The sequence below is a fragment of the Callorhinus ursinus genome, unplaced genomic scaffold (genome assembly GCF_003265705.2).
Source record: "Callorhinus ursinus isolate GAN/ISIS: 27379988/994484 unplaced genomic scaffold, GSC_fseal_2.0 scaffold125, whole genome shotgun sequence".
Lineage (NCBI taxonomy): Eukaryota > Metazoa > Chordata > Mammalia > Carnivora > Otariidae > Callorhinus > Callorhinus ursinus.
The window spans coordinates 458,562-477,286 of NW_027397187.1; the positions used below are offsets into that span (position 1 = coordinate 458,562).

General features: G+C 62.1%; 1 protein-coding gene across 1 annotated transcript in view; it reads left to right on the forward strand.

Moving 5' to 3' along the window:
• The window catches only part of EXD3 (exonuclease 3'-5' domain containing 3), a 76,984-nt gene that overhangs the window by 17,769 nt on the left and 40,490 nt on the right, over window positions 1–18,725 (forward strand). Inside the window, 6 exon segments of the mRNA XM_073890031.1 lie at window positions 7,196–7,260; window positions 8,672–8,729; window positions 9,831–9,930; window positions 12,763–13,079; window positions 13,082–13,131; window positions 18,474–18,527. Of these exon segments, the coding sequence (XP_073746132.1) occupies window positions 7,196–7,260; window positions 8,672–8,729; window positions 9,831–9,930; window positions 12,763–13,079; window positions 13,082–13,131; window positions 18,474–18,527 (644 nt within the window).

The window sequence follows — 18,725 nt, forward strand, 5'->3', positions numbered from 1 at the left end:
CCCCCGGATCAGACACAGCCCCCCTATCAGACACAGCCCCCCCCCCGATCAGACACAGCCTCGTCTGGCCTGGTGTGGCTGGGTCTGGGCCTGTGCTGCCGTCCAGCTCTGCTGATGAGGCCTTAGGAAGGCCTCCATGGGCGGCCTCAGGCCAGGGCATCTGTCTCTCCCCGGGGTCTGGCTGAGCACCTCCAGGACGCTTCTGGCCCCTCTGCTGGTTTTGCCACTGAGGACCTTCCTCTTCTGTGGTCCCTGGGAGAGTGATAGCCCTGAGGCCGGAGGGCATCCACGTGGTTCCTCTGGCCGGTTCTGCGGCTGGTGTTGAGGCACCATGAGGGGAAAGATGGACCAGTGAGGACAGTGGCCTTTTTCTCCAGACCTCTGCTGCCCTGGGGCCAAGAAAACATTCTCCAACTGAAACATCAACTGGGCTCAAAGATTGTTTCCCCAAGAAAACGTGGCCTTTGTAGGAGCAGATGGAGCGGAATCAGAAGTTGGGTGGCTGGGGTTTTCAGGCAGCGCTGGAGTCCCCGTCCTTGGGGGTTCAGAAGTTACTTCCCAGCACAGAGGAAGGGACAAGTGCCACAGCTCCAGGAAGCCCATTTCCCTCCCTCGGACCCCCGAAACACGGGGCCCTCCCGGGGCATGCAGTCAGCACTGCAAGGCTGGCCACTCCCGGCATCAAGCGTTGGGGTGAGGGTCTCCCCTGGCCCCTGGGGCTGTGACATGAGAGAGGCCATGAACCCAGGTGGCACACACACACTTTCCTTGCTGTGTGACTGTGGAAACGTTACTTAACCTCTCTGTGTTTCCTTGTCTGAGAGAAACGGTCGTAAGCCAGTGCTCCCCTCCATTTGTGAGTGCCGAACGCAAACCTGCCCGGGACAGAGCTGTGAGGGGTCAGCCTTGATCACGTTTAGTCTGGGATCCAGATGGGATTTATTCTGCTGTGAGATAGGAGGGATGGGCCCGACTCGCTTCTATTTCTAGAAGACATTCGGGTGTCCCAACCGCACTCGGTGAACTGTCCACTTCCCCCCAGCGACCACATGCTGGTTCCCCTGTGTCTTTGGGTTTGTCCCCAGCTTTCTGCTCTGGTCTTTGTCCACTCGTGAGCCACAGCACACTGTTCTAGTGACCACGGTTTTATGGTGATTCACTCTCTGGCGGGACTAACAACCCTCGCTGCTTTTTGTTTCTGTTTTTGTTTTCTTTTCTCTCTCTTTCTTTCTTTCGACATCAGAATGGGCTTGTTTGGTTCCACAGAAATCCTGTATTCTTACTGAATTGTGTTACCCTGGCGGTTGGCCCCGCGGGTGCCTGACGGCTCATCGATGGTGTAGGCACACCTGCAGCCCCCTGACACCCTCCCACCAAGGTGGGCTCTGCTTCCCGCCCTTGAGCGTGGCTTGGCCTTGGTGGCTAATTCTGATGAGTCACCGTGACCCTTCCCTGAGCCCAGGTGCCAGCCGTGCCCCGCCCCTGACCTGCAGGACCGTGACCCTAACAAACGACAGTGCATGTTTGGGGTAAAAACCGGAACAACCCTCAAGGACAGGGTTTGCCTTCCTGTTTGTTCTTTTGTTCTTAGATGAAAAAAATAGATCTTCCACATTGTTTATTCCACATTTTTTTAAACACCTAAGTGTTTCATTTTTTTTAATTCCTGTTGTTAGTAGGATCCTTTCTTCCAGCAGATTGTCTAACTTGCCCTTGAAATCTGGTGGTTTCTGTGTGTTAATGGGGTGTGTTCACCTAAGTGGATCCCGGTTGCTGGAGGAACTCTCCAGGTGCTTCACCCGGATCCTCAGGTGCGTGCTGATGTCGCCAACAGCAGGAGCTCACCTCTGTGCGGACGTCCCGTCTCGTCATGACTCCCCACAGCCGGCCCAGTGCTAGCCTGATGCTTCGGGGCGCCTGTGCTGAGGCCAGGGCTGGGGGTGTCCTGTCTTGGAAGCTCATGATTTGTTGGAGGAAGCAGGACAGCAAGGCCTTCTCATCCCGCTTCCCGGAGGGGGGCAGCCACCATGGGAGACCTTGCCCTGCCTGTTGGCTTTCGGTGCTGTTGGGAGGCCTCTGAGGGGTTTCCAGCAGGAGGGTTTGGACACGGGGGCTTTGAGGGATGCCCTTTCTCTTCGGTCCTCACGTGTCCCGCTCGGGAAGGGTTGAGCGCCCCCGGTCCTGTCCCAGCGCCACCCAAACGAGGGTGAAACCTGGGACCAGGGACCGAGTGGGGCAGACAAGTGGGCTGGAGAGTGACGGCCCCCACCTTTGCCGAGGAACCGCGTGCCCCCGTCCTGGGAGGCAGGACATCACCGACCGCCACAGCTCACGTGGACATCACCGCAGAGGGGATGGGTTCCTGCGCCAGGCGGTGCGGAGGGCAGGGCTGGAGACTGGTGGCCTTCGGGACACTGCAGCCAGGTCTGCGGATGCGACGGGGCTGGTGCCGCAGCCCTTGCTCAGGCCGACAGCCAGGCTGGATGCCTGCGCTCTGCAGCTGCCCAAGGACGGGCAGGGTCAGGACAGCCGCCCCGGGGGCAGAGGTGGACACTGGGGTGACCTGCAGAGCGGGCGGGTCTGGCCGGGGCAGCCGGGGTTCAGTGCGTCCAGCACTGCCTCCCGCTGGTGCCGAGTGGGATCCCAGACCAACCGCGGGAGCCTCTGCGGGTCCTGACCTGGGTCTCGGAGGACGGCTGGTGGCCCAGGAGAGGGAGCTTCACAGAGACCACGGGGCGTGGGGAGGCCCAGTGAGCACCACCCAGCTCAGCCACGCCCGGCCACGGTTTCTGAGACTTCTCTGCTCCTACTCCCCCCGTAGAAAGCGCCCGTTTTATTTCTGTCTCACCCAGCTTCATGACAGGAAATAGCAGGCCGTCGTGTTCACGTGGCCACTGAGCTGTTTTCTAGAACCCATCTGTTTCTTAAAGTGAAGGCACTGAGTTAGCTCGGTGGCGTTTTGGATGAAGGGCTGTCTCTCTGTCCTGCCCCTCCCTGGCCCTGCATTTCTCTTCCTCCTGTCAGCGACCTCAGGGGCGCCGCTGGGCAGCTCGCAGCTCTCAGTGTCCAGCGGGCACCGGGGAAGCGGGGGGACGGGGCAGAGGGTGAGCCACCCCCGTACCTCCTGGTGCGGCTGGAGCCTGAGGCTCCCTGGTGCGTGTGCGGGAGGGCTGTTGGCGGGGACAGCCGTGAGGCCCGCACGCTGGACAGAGAGGAACAGCCCCGGCTGTGGGTGTGGAGGTTTGACTCCTGAAATGAGTTGCTTCTCAGTGCCTCCCTGCACAGAGCCTCCCCCCCGCCCCCCCGCCGCGTGGTCCAGGGATGGGGTCAGGGGTCAGGCACAGGCCAGAGGCCATCTGTCTCAGGCCCCCGACCTGCTGTCTGGCCCTCTGCCTGCAGGTCCACGTCGTCAGGGCGGGTTAGCTGTGAACTTGGGCCTGGCGCAGCTCCAGGCCTGGGATGGGGACGTGGGGGCCATGCCAGGCGGCGGGCATGGCTGATTTCCATCCTGTGGACAGAGACCCCTTGGCACCAGGCTCCCACCTGCCCTCCTAGGCCCAGCCTCCTGCCCCCTAAGTCAGGGCAGCAGGGACCCAGGCCCTCCAGGCCCTCCAGGTCCCTGCCCTGGGCTCTGCAAAGCGACATTTAGTTTGCTTATCTGTTCCTTCAGACAAACACCTCCCAACGCCCTCCTTTCTGTGTCTTTGGATGGGTGTCAGCCTGGGAGCCCCCCTCAGCCTAGGGGACCTCCCTGCCCCACCGCCTGCACCCCACCCACACCTCACTACCCACCGGGCCATGTCCTTGCCATGCCCCACCCCACTCAGACCTGCCTCAGGTCCCCTCCTGCTGCACCTGGGGCTTCCAGGGGTCTGCCCGAGGCTACTGGGCTGGTGACCATGTGTGTGCACACCGGGCCCTGGCACCGTCCCCAGCTCACTGTGGAGCACCCACCAGGGCCTGGACCACAGCCTCGAACAAGGCCGATGTGGTCACTGCCCAGGAGGGACAGATGGCCGGCTCTCCGCCATGTGCAGCGCCCAGCTGTGGGGGCTGGGTCAGGGGCACGACCAGGGCGGAACTGTCGGGTGGGGCCCAGGTCTTGGCCGCGCCAAGGAAGCAGCTGAAAGCAGGGCTGTCCCCTTAGACAGCTGGATGGCTCTAGGTGAGGCGGGGCCAGGACCTGCCCTGCCAGGTTCCTGCAGGATCCTTTTGATTAGTGGGAATCTTGTCCATAGTTGTATTTTTTGGGAGACCTCTCTGCCCCAAGGTCATCAAAATATTCTCCCAGAGGCTCTATTTATCTGTCTTCCATGTTTAGATCTTCTGGGGGTGGGGGGGGTGAGGGGTTGTAGGTGTGAGGCCAGTGATGCTCCAGCATCCTCAATAGGGACACAGAGTTCCTGGGCTCCGGGGCCGCCCTGGTCATGCATCAGGGTCCCACGCGTGCCCAGCTCTGGCTCCGGGTCTTTGCACGGGTCCGTGGCTGCCCTCTCCATGCTGGTGCCGCTCAGCCTTAGCTAGGGTGGTGCTAGGGTGGTGCTTGGCGCTGGGTGGGGTAGTCTTGCTCCACTGTGATTTTGGGCATATTGTTAAGACAGGTGGACACACATGCATACCCTCCCAGCCCCGCCGCTGGGGTTGGAACAGTATGGCGTCTACTAATTGTGGGACAAGCAGCAACTTTTCTTTTTTATTGTATGGGATGGCCCTTCCTTCATTAGGTCTTTTAAATTTTTTCTCAATATTTTATGGGTTTTTTTGCATGAATTTCTTTTGTTAGATTTATCCAAAGATATTTGAATTTTTTTGTGCTGTTTTGTTTTTAATGTTCATTTCTGTTTGTTACTTGTTTATATGGAAATAATGGGTTTTTAGTATTGGCCTTGTGTTGAGTGTCCAAGCTACAAGCAGCCTGCTAAGTAATCCTAATACCTTTTTCTTTCTTTATTTCTCTTTCTTTCTTTCTTTCTTTCTTTTCTTTCTTTTCTTTCTTTTCTTTCTTTCTTTCTTTTCTTTCTCTTCTTTCTTTCATTGGGTGGGGGCAGAGAGGGAGAGACAGAATCTCAAGCAGGCTCCGTGCTGAGCATGGAGCTCAACTCAGGGCTCGTTCTTGCGACCCCAAGACCATGACCTGAGCTGAAATCAACTGAACCATCCAAGTGCCCCTAATACCTTCTCTTTAGATTCTTTATGACTTTCCACAAAATTATGTTTTCAGTGAACAGTAATGTTTTAATTTTTTTTAAAGATTTTATTTATTTGACAGCGAGAGAGGGAGCACAAGCAGCGGGAGAGACGGAGAGGGAGAAGCAGGCTCCCCGCCGAGCAGGGAGCCCGACGCGGGGCTCCATCCCAGGACCCGGAGATCATGACCTGAGCCGAAGGCAGACGCTTAACCGACGGAGCCGCCCAGGCGCCCCTGTTTTAATTTTTAAAGACTTGTATTTTCTAGAGCGGTTTTAGGTTGACAGCAGAATCCGGAGGCACAGGATTTCCCGTGTCCCCACCACCCGCGTCCCTGCAGCGTGCACGCATCACGGCCCCCTCCTGACACGCCGGCACCCGAAGTTGACCGTGCAGTCAGGGCTGTCCTGCTGGCCTGGCCCCCAGGTGCTGTCTTCAGCATTAAGTCCTGTGTCTGCCGAGGGTGTTCCTTACAAACATCTTTTTTCTGGGCGATGAAGTTGCCTCTACTCCCACTTCGCTGGGTTGTTTCTTAAATCATGAATAGAAATTGCGGTTATGAAATGCTCATTCTGCATCTCCTGAGAGGCGCATATGATTTCCCCTTTATTCCTCAAAGCGCAGTGGTAGACGCCCTTCCCGTCAACGAGCCTTGCTTCTGGAATGCACCCAGCGTGTCACGCCCCCTCCCGTGCGGTGGTCCATCCACCCGCTGCTGTCTGTCTGGGTCCCTGAGTCTGTGTCCTCAGGGGGACGGCCGGCCCTCCAGGCTTTGGTCCAGGTGTCCCCACCTTTCCCTGAGTCTGGTCTTCCGTGGGAGCCCAGGGGGTTGCTGTTGTCCCCTCAATTCTTGGGTAGATTTGCAGGTGAAGTCCCTTGGGTGAGCCCCGATTTGACCTAGGGCATCTGTTGGTGACCTCCCCTCCCCCAACGTGTGTGCTCAGGTCCTGCCTCTGACCACCACCATGTGAGGGGCATGGCCGGGGTCCTGAGTAAATGCAGGGCTTCCTCCACCTCCCGGCCCACGGCTGGATACAGGCTCTGAGCCCCATGGCCCCTGATGTCACCTGGCCTCCGCGCTGGGCTCTGTAATGTCCTCGTGGGGCTGTGAAGGCCTAGGGTCGGACAGCGGCCTGGCATTTGCAGCAGGACTTGCTTAGTGAAGAGGGGCTTCTACAGCCCTGGGGGTGGTGCAGTGAGGCAGGGGGGATCCTGGAAGGGCCTAGCAGGGTGGTCCTGCCCTGAGGGCGGGGGGCAGGTGGCCGCAGGGGTGGGGCGGGCCCTCCTGAGGCAGCCAGGGGGCGCTGGTGGCTGTGGGTGACTCAGAGACCGCTTTCTTTCCCAAAGTGGAGAGCAGGCCAGCCCACCTTCCCGGGCATTGACCTTAAACCTGGTCTGAGGGCACAGTTCCTTTTCCAGCATGAGGATGACCCCAACTTCCCCTGGGCCTGGTGTCCCAGTGGGGTCCCCATCCTGACCCGCAGTGGGGCTGGGGACTTGGGCAAGCAAGAGAGGACCAGGGCTATGGGGGGGGGACGCTTTAGGGAGCGGCCAGCCTGTGGGGGGTGCAGCAGGGGCCAGGAGAGTGGGGATCGGGAGGCAGAAGCCGGGACCACTCTGGGGCCTCGCCAGGGGCTGGAGGCCAGACTTGGTGGGCCGTGGGTGGGGGTGGGCTGTGACGTGACACGGAGGGCGTGACGGTCAGGGCTGCAGGCTTGGCCCTGGCGTCCGCTGCCCCTTTCCCGCTCACACGGTGTGGCGGCTCTGAGACCTGCCGCTCACCACCCCTGGAACATGAGGCCTGGGCTTCCCCCAAGCTGTGGACAGAAGCCCGTCCCAGGGAGCACTGCGGATGGCCAGGCCACAGGTCCCAGGGAAGGGGCAGGGGGTGCTCTGGCCAGAGAGGGCACAAGAGTCCATGGACACCGGGTGGCATCTGTGGGGAGCCCCCAGGCGTTGGTCAGGGTGGGGTTGGTGGGCTCTGCATAGCCCCGTGTTGTCCCCCCAGGCCAGGACCTGCTCCTGTTCCTGCAGGCCCTGCAGATGCTGTGGTCCACGCGGGAGCTGCGGCAGGTGAGTGAGCATGTGGGTGTGGGCCCCCTCCTCTGGCCTCAGTGGGCCACCCTGTCTGAAAGTTCTGGCAGACGCATGGGGGCTGGAGCCCTGGGCTGACACCCACTGGACACTGGTAGACACAGGCCCCTGAGGCTGAGACCAGGAGGCAAGGGCCTGTGGCCACCACCCAGCTTCTGCACAGCACAGGGGACCCAGTGGGCCATGAGCGCCTGTGTGCCGCATGGGGCCCGAGTGCTCATCAGTTCTCACTGGCTTTGCTCATGGCCTCCTGCCCCAGGGACAGGCTGTCTGGCCACTGGGAGATACGTGTGGCCTGGGCCTGGAGGGTGGCTTTGCCCGTGCGGGTGGTGAAGGTACTGCCTGACCCGTGGGCACCCCTGCCCTGCACTTTGCTCCCGGAAGCAGCAGAAGGGTAGGTGGCCCTGGTTCCCGGGGAGGACGTGCAAGTCGCCGTGGTGAAGGCTGCAGGGCCCATGCGTGGCTGGAGGGATAAGGCCCATGTCTCGTGTCTTGCCTCCTGCTCCCAGCTGAGGGTGGGCAGAGTGCCCAGACCCGGACCAAGCTCACTGGGGCAGGCGTCCAGCGCAGGTGCCCTCCGCGAAGGGGCTGTGGGCTTGTGGAGGAGGGGTGTCCATGAGCTATGGAGGCTGAGGGCGCTCCTGCCAGGCCCACGGCTGGCTTTGTGGCGCGGGGGGACCAGCGCCTGGCTAACAGATCAGCCAGACTTCTGGGGTCACCACCTGTGTGTGTGGGCGACAGGCCTGGGCTCCACGCACACCTGAGCTGAGGTGGCTGTCACCCTTCTCTCGACTGCCTGCGCTGAGGCTCTGAGCAGTTCTAGCCATCAGCTGGATAGGCCAAAGTTTTGGCAAAAGCCAAAAGCTCTTTTTAATTTTTGTATCCCGTGGCTTTGAGTTAATACAGAGGCAGCCTGACCATGTTATTTGGTGTACTGGCTTCACAGATTCTCCAGCTCAGGCTGCCCTGCGTGTGTGGGATGCACCTCCCCCGGTCATAGTGTGTGTGTGGTGTTTGTGAGCTTTTGTCTCTGTTCCCGGCGTCGAGGTGAACTAACCTCATAAATTGGGTTGAAAGTGTTTCTTCTGTTACCATTCTCTGGAACCGTTGGTTGAAGACCAGAATTCCTCGTTCCTGGAGGGTCTGGAAGAACACAGACCGTCCTGCCCGGGTGGGCTTGAGCCCGGGTAGGGGGACCGTTTCTGGGGGGCTTTCCGCTTCTAGTTTCTTGCCCTAGGAAGCTTCCACCTCACCCATGTCATCATGGCTGCCAGCCTGCGGTCCCCTGCGGTTCTCAAGACTCTCAGATGTGGGGGTCGAGGACAGTCCCTTGGCTCAGCGCTGTCCCATGGCTGGTGCTGGCCCCGCCACGGTCTCTCTTCTTTCCCAGGTGCTCACTGACAGGTGTGCATCCCCCGCTACGGTCCCTCCATCACAGGTCTCCAGAGGTAGGGCTCTGTCACCCGTCTTCTCAATCCTCATTAGGGCGTCTCCTTAGACTGATGTGTTACCAATTTCCAAGCACATGCGGGGTTGTTTTGAGCTCTTTCGTGACTTGTTTCTGTCTATGAAGGAGCACGTCCGTGTGTTCTCCTTTTTGGTGCTAGAGAGGCCTGTGTGCGTCTTGTGAGTGACCTGGGCAGCTGTGTTCTCCACCTGGGAGCCAAGCTTCTGCCCGGAGGGACACGTGCTGTCTCCCCTGGGTTCACTTGCCAGAACTGGTCCGGGGTGGGTGGGCAAGCACCGTGCCGCTCAGTGTCTGAGGTCGGACCCTGGTGATACCCCAGGGGCGGAGGGTCCCCGCAGGAGCCACTAGGCGGTGGGGCATGTGAGTGGCCAGGACAGAGGCTGCAGGTGGGGGAGGCGGGCTGGTGTGCTGTGGGGCCTGGGGCAGAGACGGGCAGTGGGTTTGGGGTGTCCTTGGAGCCCCCTGGGTGGGGACAATGGGAGAGATGATGGGCACAGGAGAGGTGAGCAAACGGGAAGGACGGTGTTCCCCAAGGCGGGGCCCACGGGGCAAACCCCGGGAGCTCGTCTGAAACACTGGCTCTCTCGGGCAGGCCCCCGCCCGGCTGAGGACAGGTCCGTGGGGCTCTGGCCCAAGCCCACGGGGGTGACTTCGGCAGCACCGAGTCCATGAGGTCCAGGGTGGGGCGGGCTCTGTGGGGCAGCAAGCTCACCTCTGGAGTGTGAGCTGGGGGTGACAAGACACGGGCCCCAGTGGATGGCAGAGGGGGGCTGGAGGAGCGGGCAGAGGGCAGGAGGGAGGGGGCGGCAGCCAGGGTTCCGGAGCCGGGGTCCAAGGGATTGTCGGTGTAGACACCGGGACCACCAAAAGCTGAGGAGTGGATTGGCACCGGAGAGGGGGCCGTGGGGCCTGGACTGAAGCCTTCGAGGACGAGGGGCGGCAGGTGGCCCGTGGGTGCTGGATCGTGTGAGAGGTCCACCCTGTGGCAGGAGAAGCAGACGCTACCCCTCGGGGCCCCTTGCGTTCTTCCCTGAATTTTTCTTCCGCCACCATTTAGGAGTGTTTCTCGTCTGCTTCCCAGACCAGAGTCCTGTCTCAGCACTTTTCCTCTGTGCTGTTGTGGTCATCACTCAAGGTGCATCGTCCTGTGTGTTCTGTGGGTTCTCACCGAGCGCCTATTAGTGAAGCTCTTTCCCACCGGTGGCGGCCCCCCGCGTGCCTGCCGAGCGGTCACAGAGCAATGGTGCTTCTCCTCCCGCGAGGGTGTCGCCAGGACCCACCAGCAGATGCGGAGGCACGTGATACCCCAGCCCAGGTGCGGGAGGGCGCCGATGGTAGCCCTGGGCCCTCGGAGGCCTCCTTTCTCACAGACCCCCCTCCTTTCCCGGGTGTTTGTAGAGGGAGACTTGCTCTCTGAGTTCCCACACACGTTTGAGGGGAAAGTGCATTTCACGTTTGGTGAGCATGCCAACTTGCTCAAGTATGGTGGTTTTAAAATTAGGTTCAGACTAAGTAGACGTTTGCTCTGCGTGTCCTGGGGAAGCATCGTCAACACAGTGATGCAAGGACCGAGGCCCATGTCCCGGTTCTGCACCGTGCTTCCTGCCCACGGCTCTGTGGATGGACCCCCTGGCCTGGGGGCTGCTGGGGGCTGCTGAGCTCAGCAGAGGCATCTGTATGGGGGAGGGCACGCAGACAGGACGCGGGTGACTCTCCGAGCTCCAGACCTGAGCAATGCTTTCCAAGGAGAGAGTTCTGGCCCAGGCCGGCCCCAGGCTGCTCTCAGGGCAGAGACGTGGGAAGGGCCATGGGGCCAACAGCAGAGGGGGTCTGCGCCTCCCTGCTGACTTCCCCTCCGCTGTTGCTTAGTCACTGGCAGGGGGTAGCGTGTGACCCAGGTTTGGTCAGCAGAACCCTGGGGAGGTCCCTGGGGGCTGCTGGAAGGCCCCCTCTCTCCAGGGAAGATGCCAGAGCAGAGCAAGGACCTGCCTGGCCCTCAGTGGTGAAGCTGCCATCCGCAAGGCCTGCGGACCCCGTGGGGCCTTGGCTTCTTCAGGGCTGCACCTACCTTGGCACCTGGGCCAGGTGAGCGTCGCCTCCATGGCGGTCCCAGGGATGGTGCAGGGCCATCTCTGCTTCAAGCCCCACTCCAAGCCATGGGCTGAGAGACTCCCAGCGGCGGGAGCGGGGGAGGCTTGGCTGTGTTGGGTAGGTCAGGCAAGCCCCCTGCACGACTGTCCAGCTTCCTGGGGGCCCCCGGAAGCTGACAGCCCTCCAGCTGCACTACTGGTCCCTTCAGCTGCTCTTCTGAGCCTTCTCATGGGAGGGGACAGAGCCAGCCCCCAGCTGCCGCTGCACCAGCAATGGGCAGTGGCCATCTCAGAAGGACATGCCCACTCGCTCCCCTTCTGCTGGCCACCACAGAAGGTTCCCACCGTGAAGGGCAGCTGGACGACCCCAGTGGAAGGAGCTGGCCCCACAGTTGACCATGGGGTGGATCTGGGGGCTCCAGGGGCCATCCTGCTGAGAAGGGGTCTGTGTGGCCTCCTGGGGCCCTCTTGGGCATCCTTCTGTCTGGCAGTGCAGCCAGACCTGGCCTCCCATCACCCCATCACAGGAAGGATGGTGGCTCTTTTGGAAAAGCCTTCGTTCTCCGTGGCCGCTGGTCAGTGGGCACTCAGCCCAGGGCTGGAGGGTCTCTCTTGGGCGGGATTCCTCCTTCCAGCCCCCTGCCCTGGGCCATGGCTGGGTGCACACCCTCTGCCCGGCTGATGGCCGGGGGCCGGGCAGGTGGGGGCTGCCCAGGGGAGAAAGGAGACAGGTGTTTACCTGAGCTCACCTTCCAAGGGGAAGGGCTGGCTGGCCGGTATGTAGGAGCTGCAGGTCCCAGCCATGCGGGCTCCGCACTCTGCTCGGTGAGCGTCTCAGAGCTGCTCTTCGGAGCCCTGAATGGGAACTGTACATGCACACGTCAGGACCAGACGAGAGCAGCCTCTTTCTAGATCTTTCCTTTCACGAGCAAGAAGGTGGTGGTCGTTCAGCCTCAGGTGTCTTTTCACACGTTCCTGGAAGGCGCGGGGCAGCTGGTGGAGATGGGACAGCGGCCCGGTGGCCCCTGAGACACCTGTGTGGCCCTGCCCGCCTGTCCCAGGGGGTGGCAGCCTCACAGTGTCGGAGGCTCGGGGTGCTCCCCTCGCTCCCCACAGGGTGGCCTTGGGCGTCAGGGTGTCTGTGTCCTGAGCTCACAGCCCAGACCCTGCAGCTCTGCCCTGAGGGAAGAGTGTCTGGGGCTCCAAGCGGGTCCGTAACTGCAGGGTGTTTCGGGGAACAGCAGAGTCAGGCAGAGGGCAGCCAGGGCCGGCCACACACGGGGAGTGGCACTCGGACGACACCCCACTCCCTCCAGGTAGGGGTCTTTCTCCTTTTCGCTCGCACCCGTTTCCAAATCCTCTGTAGTGCAAGAGGTGGAAAAGTCAATCAGAGGCGGTTTTCCCTCTTTTTTCTGTTTCTCGTTGCTTGCTGGGCCCCGCGACCACATCACTGCGTCTGAAGGACCGCGCGTGTCCTGGGCGCCACACAGGTTGTGGGGCGAGGCACAATGACTGGAGCCCATCCGAGGGCTCCTGCCCTTGGTCAGCCTTGGGGACGAGCCCCCCATCTTCACGGGACCACGACTGTGGACAGCGGCTGCCGCCCGGGATGCAGGGCACGGCGGGTCAGACCAGACCAGAGCCTGGTCTGGGGGAGGACAGCGCTGACTAGCCCCAGCTCCCTCTCTGAGCTGACCGCACTCTGGACGCACAGGTGCGGGAGGCTTTGCTGGAGGATTCGAGCATGACAGAACGACGGTGCGGTTCTGTCTCCACAGCCCCAGGGGAGGCCCAGTGGGGGTTCGCCGCCCTGGCCCCAGCCCCACCGGCTGTGTCCCTCCCAGCACCGTGGGCTCCACGCCTGCCCGAGCTGGCCTCTGTAGCCCTGGCTGGGCGGGGACTGGCGCCTCAGCATTGACTGTGCTCCTCGGTCTGTGGGCTTGACCCTCGGCCTCCCCACAACCACACATCTCCCTCACCTGTGCGTCTGCCCTCTAGGCCTTGCCCGCCAGGCATGTCCACCATGGGCACAGGACTCCTCGGCCAGGTCTGCCCTGGTACCATGACCCCAGCTGCAGCCCCCGCCCCCCAGGCCCCAGCTGAGGCTGGCTCTCTGGTCTCCCAGTGCAGTTTGAGGCTGAAGCAGCTGCAGGCCCATGTGGTCAGGGTCCTCGCTGAGAGCCCCCCTAGTCTCGTGGAGCCGCTGGTCAGCATCCTCCAGCTGCAGGATGCCGACCAGAGCCCCTGCTGACTCACATCCACCAGCTTCACCAGGAAGGCAAGTTCAAAGAAGTGAGTGTGACCCCCACGTGGGTCGTGGGTCAGGGCTGGGAGGGAGGGGCTCGGGGACACACCTTCTGATTCTTGGGCCGTGGGCCGGGTCTGCATGGGGGGTCAGGCAAGGGCTGGGCTGAGGGGGCTCACAGTGTCCACCCTGGCAGTGTCCTCCCTGTCCCTCCACTGTGGGGGGCTCCCCAGGGGTGGGGGGCTTCAGGTCTGGTGCAGAGGGCTTCAGGGACCAGCCACCCCAGGGGCCCAGCTCAGGGCTGTGCCAGATGTTGGGGTCCTGGGAGACTCTCATACTCACCAAGCTGAAAAAGAGTCATGCGAGCAGCCCCCACCCCAGGACCTGGGGTCCTTCCTCTTGAGGTGCCCACTGGGTCCTCAGGTGGGGTCAGAGGCCCAAGGACACGCTGGCTCTGGCCTGGAAGCCCTGTGGCCGAGCCGCTCACCTGAGATGCTGCTGTCCAAACTCATTCATCAGTTCCCCGAAACACTTGTGGGGGGCTAAGAGAGTCAGGGGTGTGGAGGTCCCTCTGCCCACAGCTGCCACCCCTCGGGCCTAGATCAGACAGCTGGACCTCCAAGCCCTCCCAGCCCAGAGCCTCCCAGGCCAGGGGAGCTTTTGCCAGGGAGCTCCCTCATGACCCTATGGAGTTGGAGGTCCCCTTCTCCCTCCTTCTGCCTCTGCCCAGGCCCACTCACTCACAAGGTCACTAGGCCTCTGTGTTGGCATGGCCTGGGGATGAGCAGCCCAGTTCCCTCTGGGCCCAGCTGCTTCTAGCTGCTGCTGGCTGAGGACACCACCATCCCCTTGTGTCCTCATGGGGGGCCCTGCAGTCACACCCACACCAGGCCTGGGGACTGGCTACTTTGCTCCTGTTCCAACAGCAGGGTCTGGCCTACAGGAATAGCCCCTCCATAGCCCTGAATGCTATGCCTGCCACCTCCCTGGACCCATCATGAGGCCCTGCCCTGGAGTGAGGGGGCCTCACTTGGGGTGACCCAACTCCTGCTATTTGGTGCCTCACTTGGATCAGGTCCGGCCAGTGGGGGTGCCCCTGTGAGGGTCAAGTGGTCCCCAGGACCAGCCCCTCGGAAATGATGCCCATGTTTGTTTGCAAAAGTTCAGTGTAGGGCACAGATTACTGGTCATGACGGCAGAGTTCTCCAGTGTGTGCAATGCTTTTGGACTTGGGGCCATGCCGGGGGCAGGTCATTTGGCTCCCTTGTCCTGGGAAGGCCTAGGTCAGAAGGGGCAAATGTGGAAATGTGGGTTTAGTAGCTACAAGTCTTTGGGTTAGAGCTTGTGGGGCTCTGGAGGGCTCAGTGGGTTTGTTGAGTCTCTGCTGTGAGTAGCACTGGCTCTCACTTAAGTCCAGAATTTTCCAAGAGAAGATGGAAGCGGGCCAGCAGCACCAGGAGTGGCTTGGCTCTGCGTGAGGCAGAAGGGAACAGGGGTCTGTGGTGAGTAGGGAGGGGTGGCTCCGTGTGGGGTGGCTCTGGGTGGTTGCTGCAGGCACAGGGGTCCCCGCGGCACCTCTGGGCCCTGAGATGTGACGATCACCACGTGGGGAGGCAGGCGGCAGAAAGGTCCTGGGGCGCCCAGCTCAGGGGCACGCTCTCACCGAGTCACAGGTCCAGTGTTCCGGGGGTATCCAGAGGCTCGCTCCTGGCTCACCTCCACCCACTGCCTCATCGGGCCCAAAGTCGAGCCTCACCGAGGGACAGCGGGGCTCATGGACCCCGCTCCCCACACCTGTGGTGGCTCAGGGCTCGGCGGTCACCGAGGCAGGATCCCAGGCCCACCCCACGGGGGGCCTCCTTCCCCGGGGGGCCAATCCCAGCCTGGAGGCTCACTGCAAGGTAGGCCTCGCCTGGACCGCCAGTCCTTGGTCCTTGGCAGTGTGGGCCCTGGGTTGGTGGCTGTCATGCCCCGGCCCAGGCTCTTGTCTCGAGGCTGGTGAAGGTGCTGAGAAACCAAGGTGACCAAGCCAGCGACAATGTGGCCGGGGCTCCGCTCCTGTGGCGCAGGGCCATTCTCCGCAGGCTGAATGAGCGGCTGGGCTTGCAAGAATGCGGGAGGCAGAAGGCGGGCTAGTGTTTCCGCGTCTTCTGTTACACCCGAGCCTTTCAAAGAGTGTCTAGGGCCGGCTGAATGCACCTCCCTCGCGCTCCAAGGCAGGAATCCCAACACAAAGGGGGCTCTTGTCCCGCACAGGCCCCTTCTGCGAAGAAAAGCCATTGTCCCCAAGCGGGGCGGCCCGGCAGGCAATGCACGCTCCAGTGCCCACCGCCGCGCCCGGCGAAAGGGACCGCATTCAGGCCTGTCCGCTCGGATTAGCAGGGACTCACGACTTAATGTGCGCCGATATTTCATGTCGAGGGCGGCGGCTGGCTCCGGGCAGGATGAATGCCCGCTTTTGTCTACTGAGTTATTTTATTTACATTTTTTAAACAGCTTATCAAGGTAAAAAGATAGCTTTGCTTCGGGGGGGTGGGGGGGAAGGCCCCTTGGCTCCAGGCCCGAGCTGAGCTGTGGAGGTGGGAGGCAGGCCGGTCCTGGGTCTGAAGCTGCTGAGTCTGGGCTTGGCTGCCTGGGCACCTGCCTGGCGCTCCTGCCCAGCAGAGTGGGTAGCCCGGGGGTCCATGGATGGTCTTCCCACGGTGGCCACCCGGCCCCTCCCCAAAGGCAGCAGCTCTGGCACCTGTCTGGCCAGAGGGGTCCCCAGCCTCACTCTGACCCAGCTGCTGGGCAGCCCAGTGCCTCCCTTCTCAGTGGCCTCCATGCAGAGGCCAGGAAGGCCAGGGAGGTGCCAGGGAGGCCCATTCCTCGGCAATGTCCTTTTGTGGGGTCTGAGCCCCTCCCACCTTCCCTGCCCATCACAGATGCCTGAGTCGACAGGTGATCTTCCTACACCTGCTGGGTCCCTCATGTGACCAGGCAGCGGGCAGCTTGGTCTGCTGTCACCTCAGCAGAAGCTCAGGCAGAAAAATGACCAGAGACAGATCCTAAGCCAGGCCTGATAACAGGGGTCGAACTACATGGAGCTCCCCCCACCCAAGATAGAAGCGAAGCCAAGGGTTCTGCTGTCAGCCATCCCCCCAGGGCACCCTCCCTGGCTGCCCCCTTCCTGCCCACCACACCCCTGGGCTATAGGTGCCGAATGAAGGCACCTCCCGAACTGTCCCCAGGGGTGCCTGTGGTCATCCAGCTCTGGGCACACTGGCCACGCAGGCAGGCCGCAGGACTGAGAGAGGTCACCCTGAGTGCTGGCTGGACGGAAAGCTGGTTGCTCTGGAGGGACCAGGGAGAAGAGAAGGGCCATGCTGAGCATGCTGACCCCTGTTACGACAGTCATTGTGTGGCCAGGTGGGGTGTGCTGAGGCCCAAGCTGCCCGCCTGGGGTAGGTAGGGCTGGCCCCAAGCACGGCCGGTGCCTCCACACCAGCCCCCAGCTCCCCTCAGCCAGTGGGCACCACTGACTGACCAGAGCCCTGAGGGCTGGGATTGGCACTGAGGACTACCCTGGGCCTCAGTAGCTCCTTAAGGGAGAGGCAGTCCCCGTAGGCAGAGGGACAGAACCCTCGGGGAGGCTGCTGACTGGGGTGCAGGCTGCCCTCTGTGGCAGAGCCTCTCCTGCTGCTGTGAGGGGCAGTGCCCACCGTGCACCCTTCCACCCAGGCCACCATTGCAGACTACCCCACACCCCAGGATTCAGGGGGGTTGTTGGGTGGGTGGGGGCCAAGACTCCCCCACAGCCCACTGAGGGCTGGGGCCTAAAGCACAGACGAAGTCTTGTCCTTAGGGGGGCAGAGGTAGCAGCTGGTAGAGGCTGATACCCCAGCAGAGGTGGTGAGGGGAGGGGGAGGCCCAGCCCCCCGGGGCCTCTCTGCCCCCTCCTCCTCCCCCCCTTGCCTTCTGGCTCCCCCCGCTTCATCTCTCCCCAGGTCACTGGCCCACGGCCTGGTCTGAAAGGTGGGAGGGTCCCGAGCCCCCAGGTATCCCTCCCACAGCCCCTTCCCAATGGTGGCCTGGCCTGACCAAGCCCCAGCTCCGGGTGTTGACCCCGGAGGAGCCAGGAAGCTAACCGGACATGGCAGATGCAGGACACAAGCAGTACGGTTCAACCACCCCAGTCTCCCTTCCTGGATGGGGGCCCTTCCTGGATGGGGGCCTGGTGCTCCCTTGGCTTCTCAGGGGGTCTCCCATCCAGAAACGATAAGGTCCTCCCTCCTCCAGCCCTGGCCCCTCCCCAGGCCCTGCCCCTCTGCACCCTCCCCCGGGCCCCCGCGGGGCCTGGCAGCGGCCGAGCTCCTGGACCTCGGCCAGGCTGTGGAGGCGCCGGGTCAGCGCCGCGCAGGGAAAGGCCCCTGGCCCTGCGCCCCCGCCCCGCGCGATCCAGGCCCGGAGGCCTGAGCGAGCCTTTCCCAGGCCTCTATTTTGGTCCTTTGTGTGAGCTGCGTGGGGCGGGGCGCCCGGCTGCTCCCCCGGTTATTTTTGCTCATAATGGGAGCGCGATGTATGGAAATTATTAATAGTAGCTGGGCCTGCGCTACGTGCGGGCCCTCAGGGCCCCGGGCGCTCTCTATGCTGAGCCGCAGGAGGGTCCCTGCGGCCGTGAGCAAGGGCCGTGTGGGGGTCAGGGTTCTCGGCCGTGCCCAGTTCCCCATTCCTAGGACCGCTGCGCTCCCCGCCTCACCAGGACGCAACTGGGTTCAGAGCCTCTTCCTCTGTGGACCAAAGGGGCATCCCCCAACATACAGACCCCACCACTCCCCCTGGGGCCAGCCCACCCTTTTGGACAGACAGCTATGCACTCATTAGTTGTTTTGGGGTGCACACAGAGCATGCCTTGTGGAAAGTGCTCAGAGGCCCCTGCACCTCAGAGCCATGGTCCTGCAGGCCCCCAGGGTGCATAGCCCTGGCCCCTGGCTGTAAGCACCATGACTGGCCATGCCTGGCACTTGCAGGTGGAGGGCACACTTCTGGGTGGTATGCAGCAGGTGAGAGCAGGTGTGGGGAAAGCACAGTGTGCCATTGTCTGGGGGTAGGTGACAGAGCTCCTGCCTCTTGTCTGCCCCCTTCTTGGTCCTCTGTCCACTCATCGGCAACCCCCGACCAGAGCCACCTGGGCCCAGCACCCACCCTGATGCCCATCCAGGCCACACCCCAGCCTGGCAAGACCCACCTGCCCGGGGCACTCCCAGCTGCCCCGCCTCCTGTGGAGCCTGGCTCGTCCGCCTGGAGGCTTCTGGATCCCAGGCCACTGGACCTGTGCCTTCAGTGACTGGGAGGTGTAGAGGGGTTCCCCACCAGGCCGGGTGTAACCTGCTGCACTTGTGATCGGCAGGCCGTTATGCTGGGCTTGAAGATGAAGCTGCAGCTCGAACTTGATGTCAAAAAGGTAAGTGTCAGGCACCTGGGTGGCTCAGTCGTTAAGCATCTGCTTCAGCTCAGGTCATGATCCCACGGCTCCCTGCTCAGCGGGAAGCCTGCTTCTCCCTCTCCCGCTCCCCCTGCTTCTGTTCTCTCTCTCTCTCTCTCTCTCTCTCTCTCTCTCTGTGTCAAATAAATAAATAAAATCTTAAAAAAAAAGAAAGAA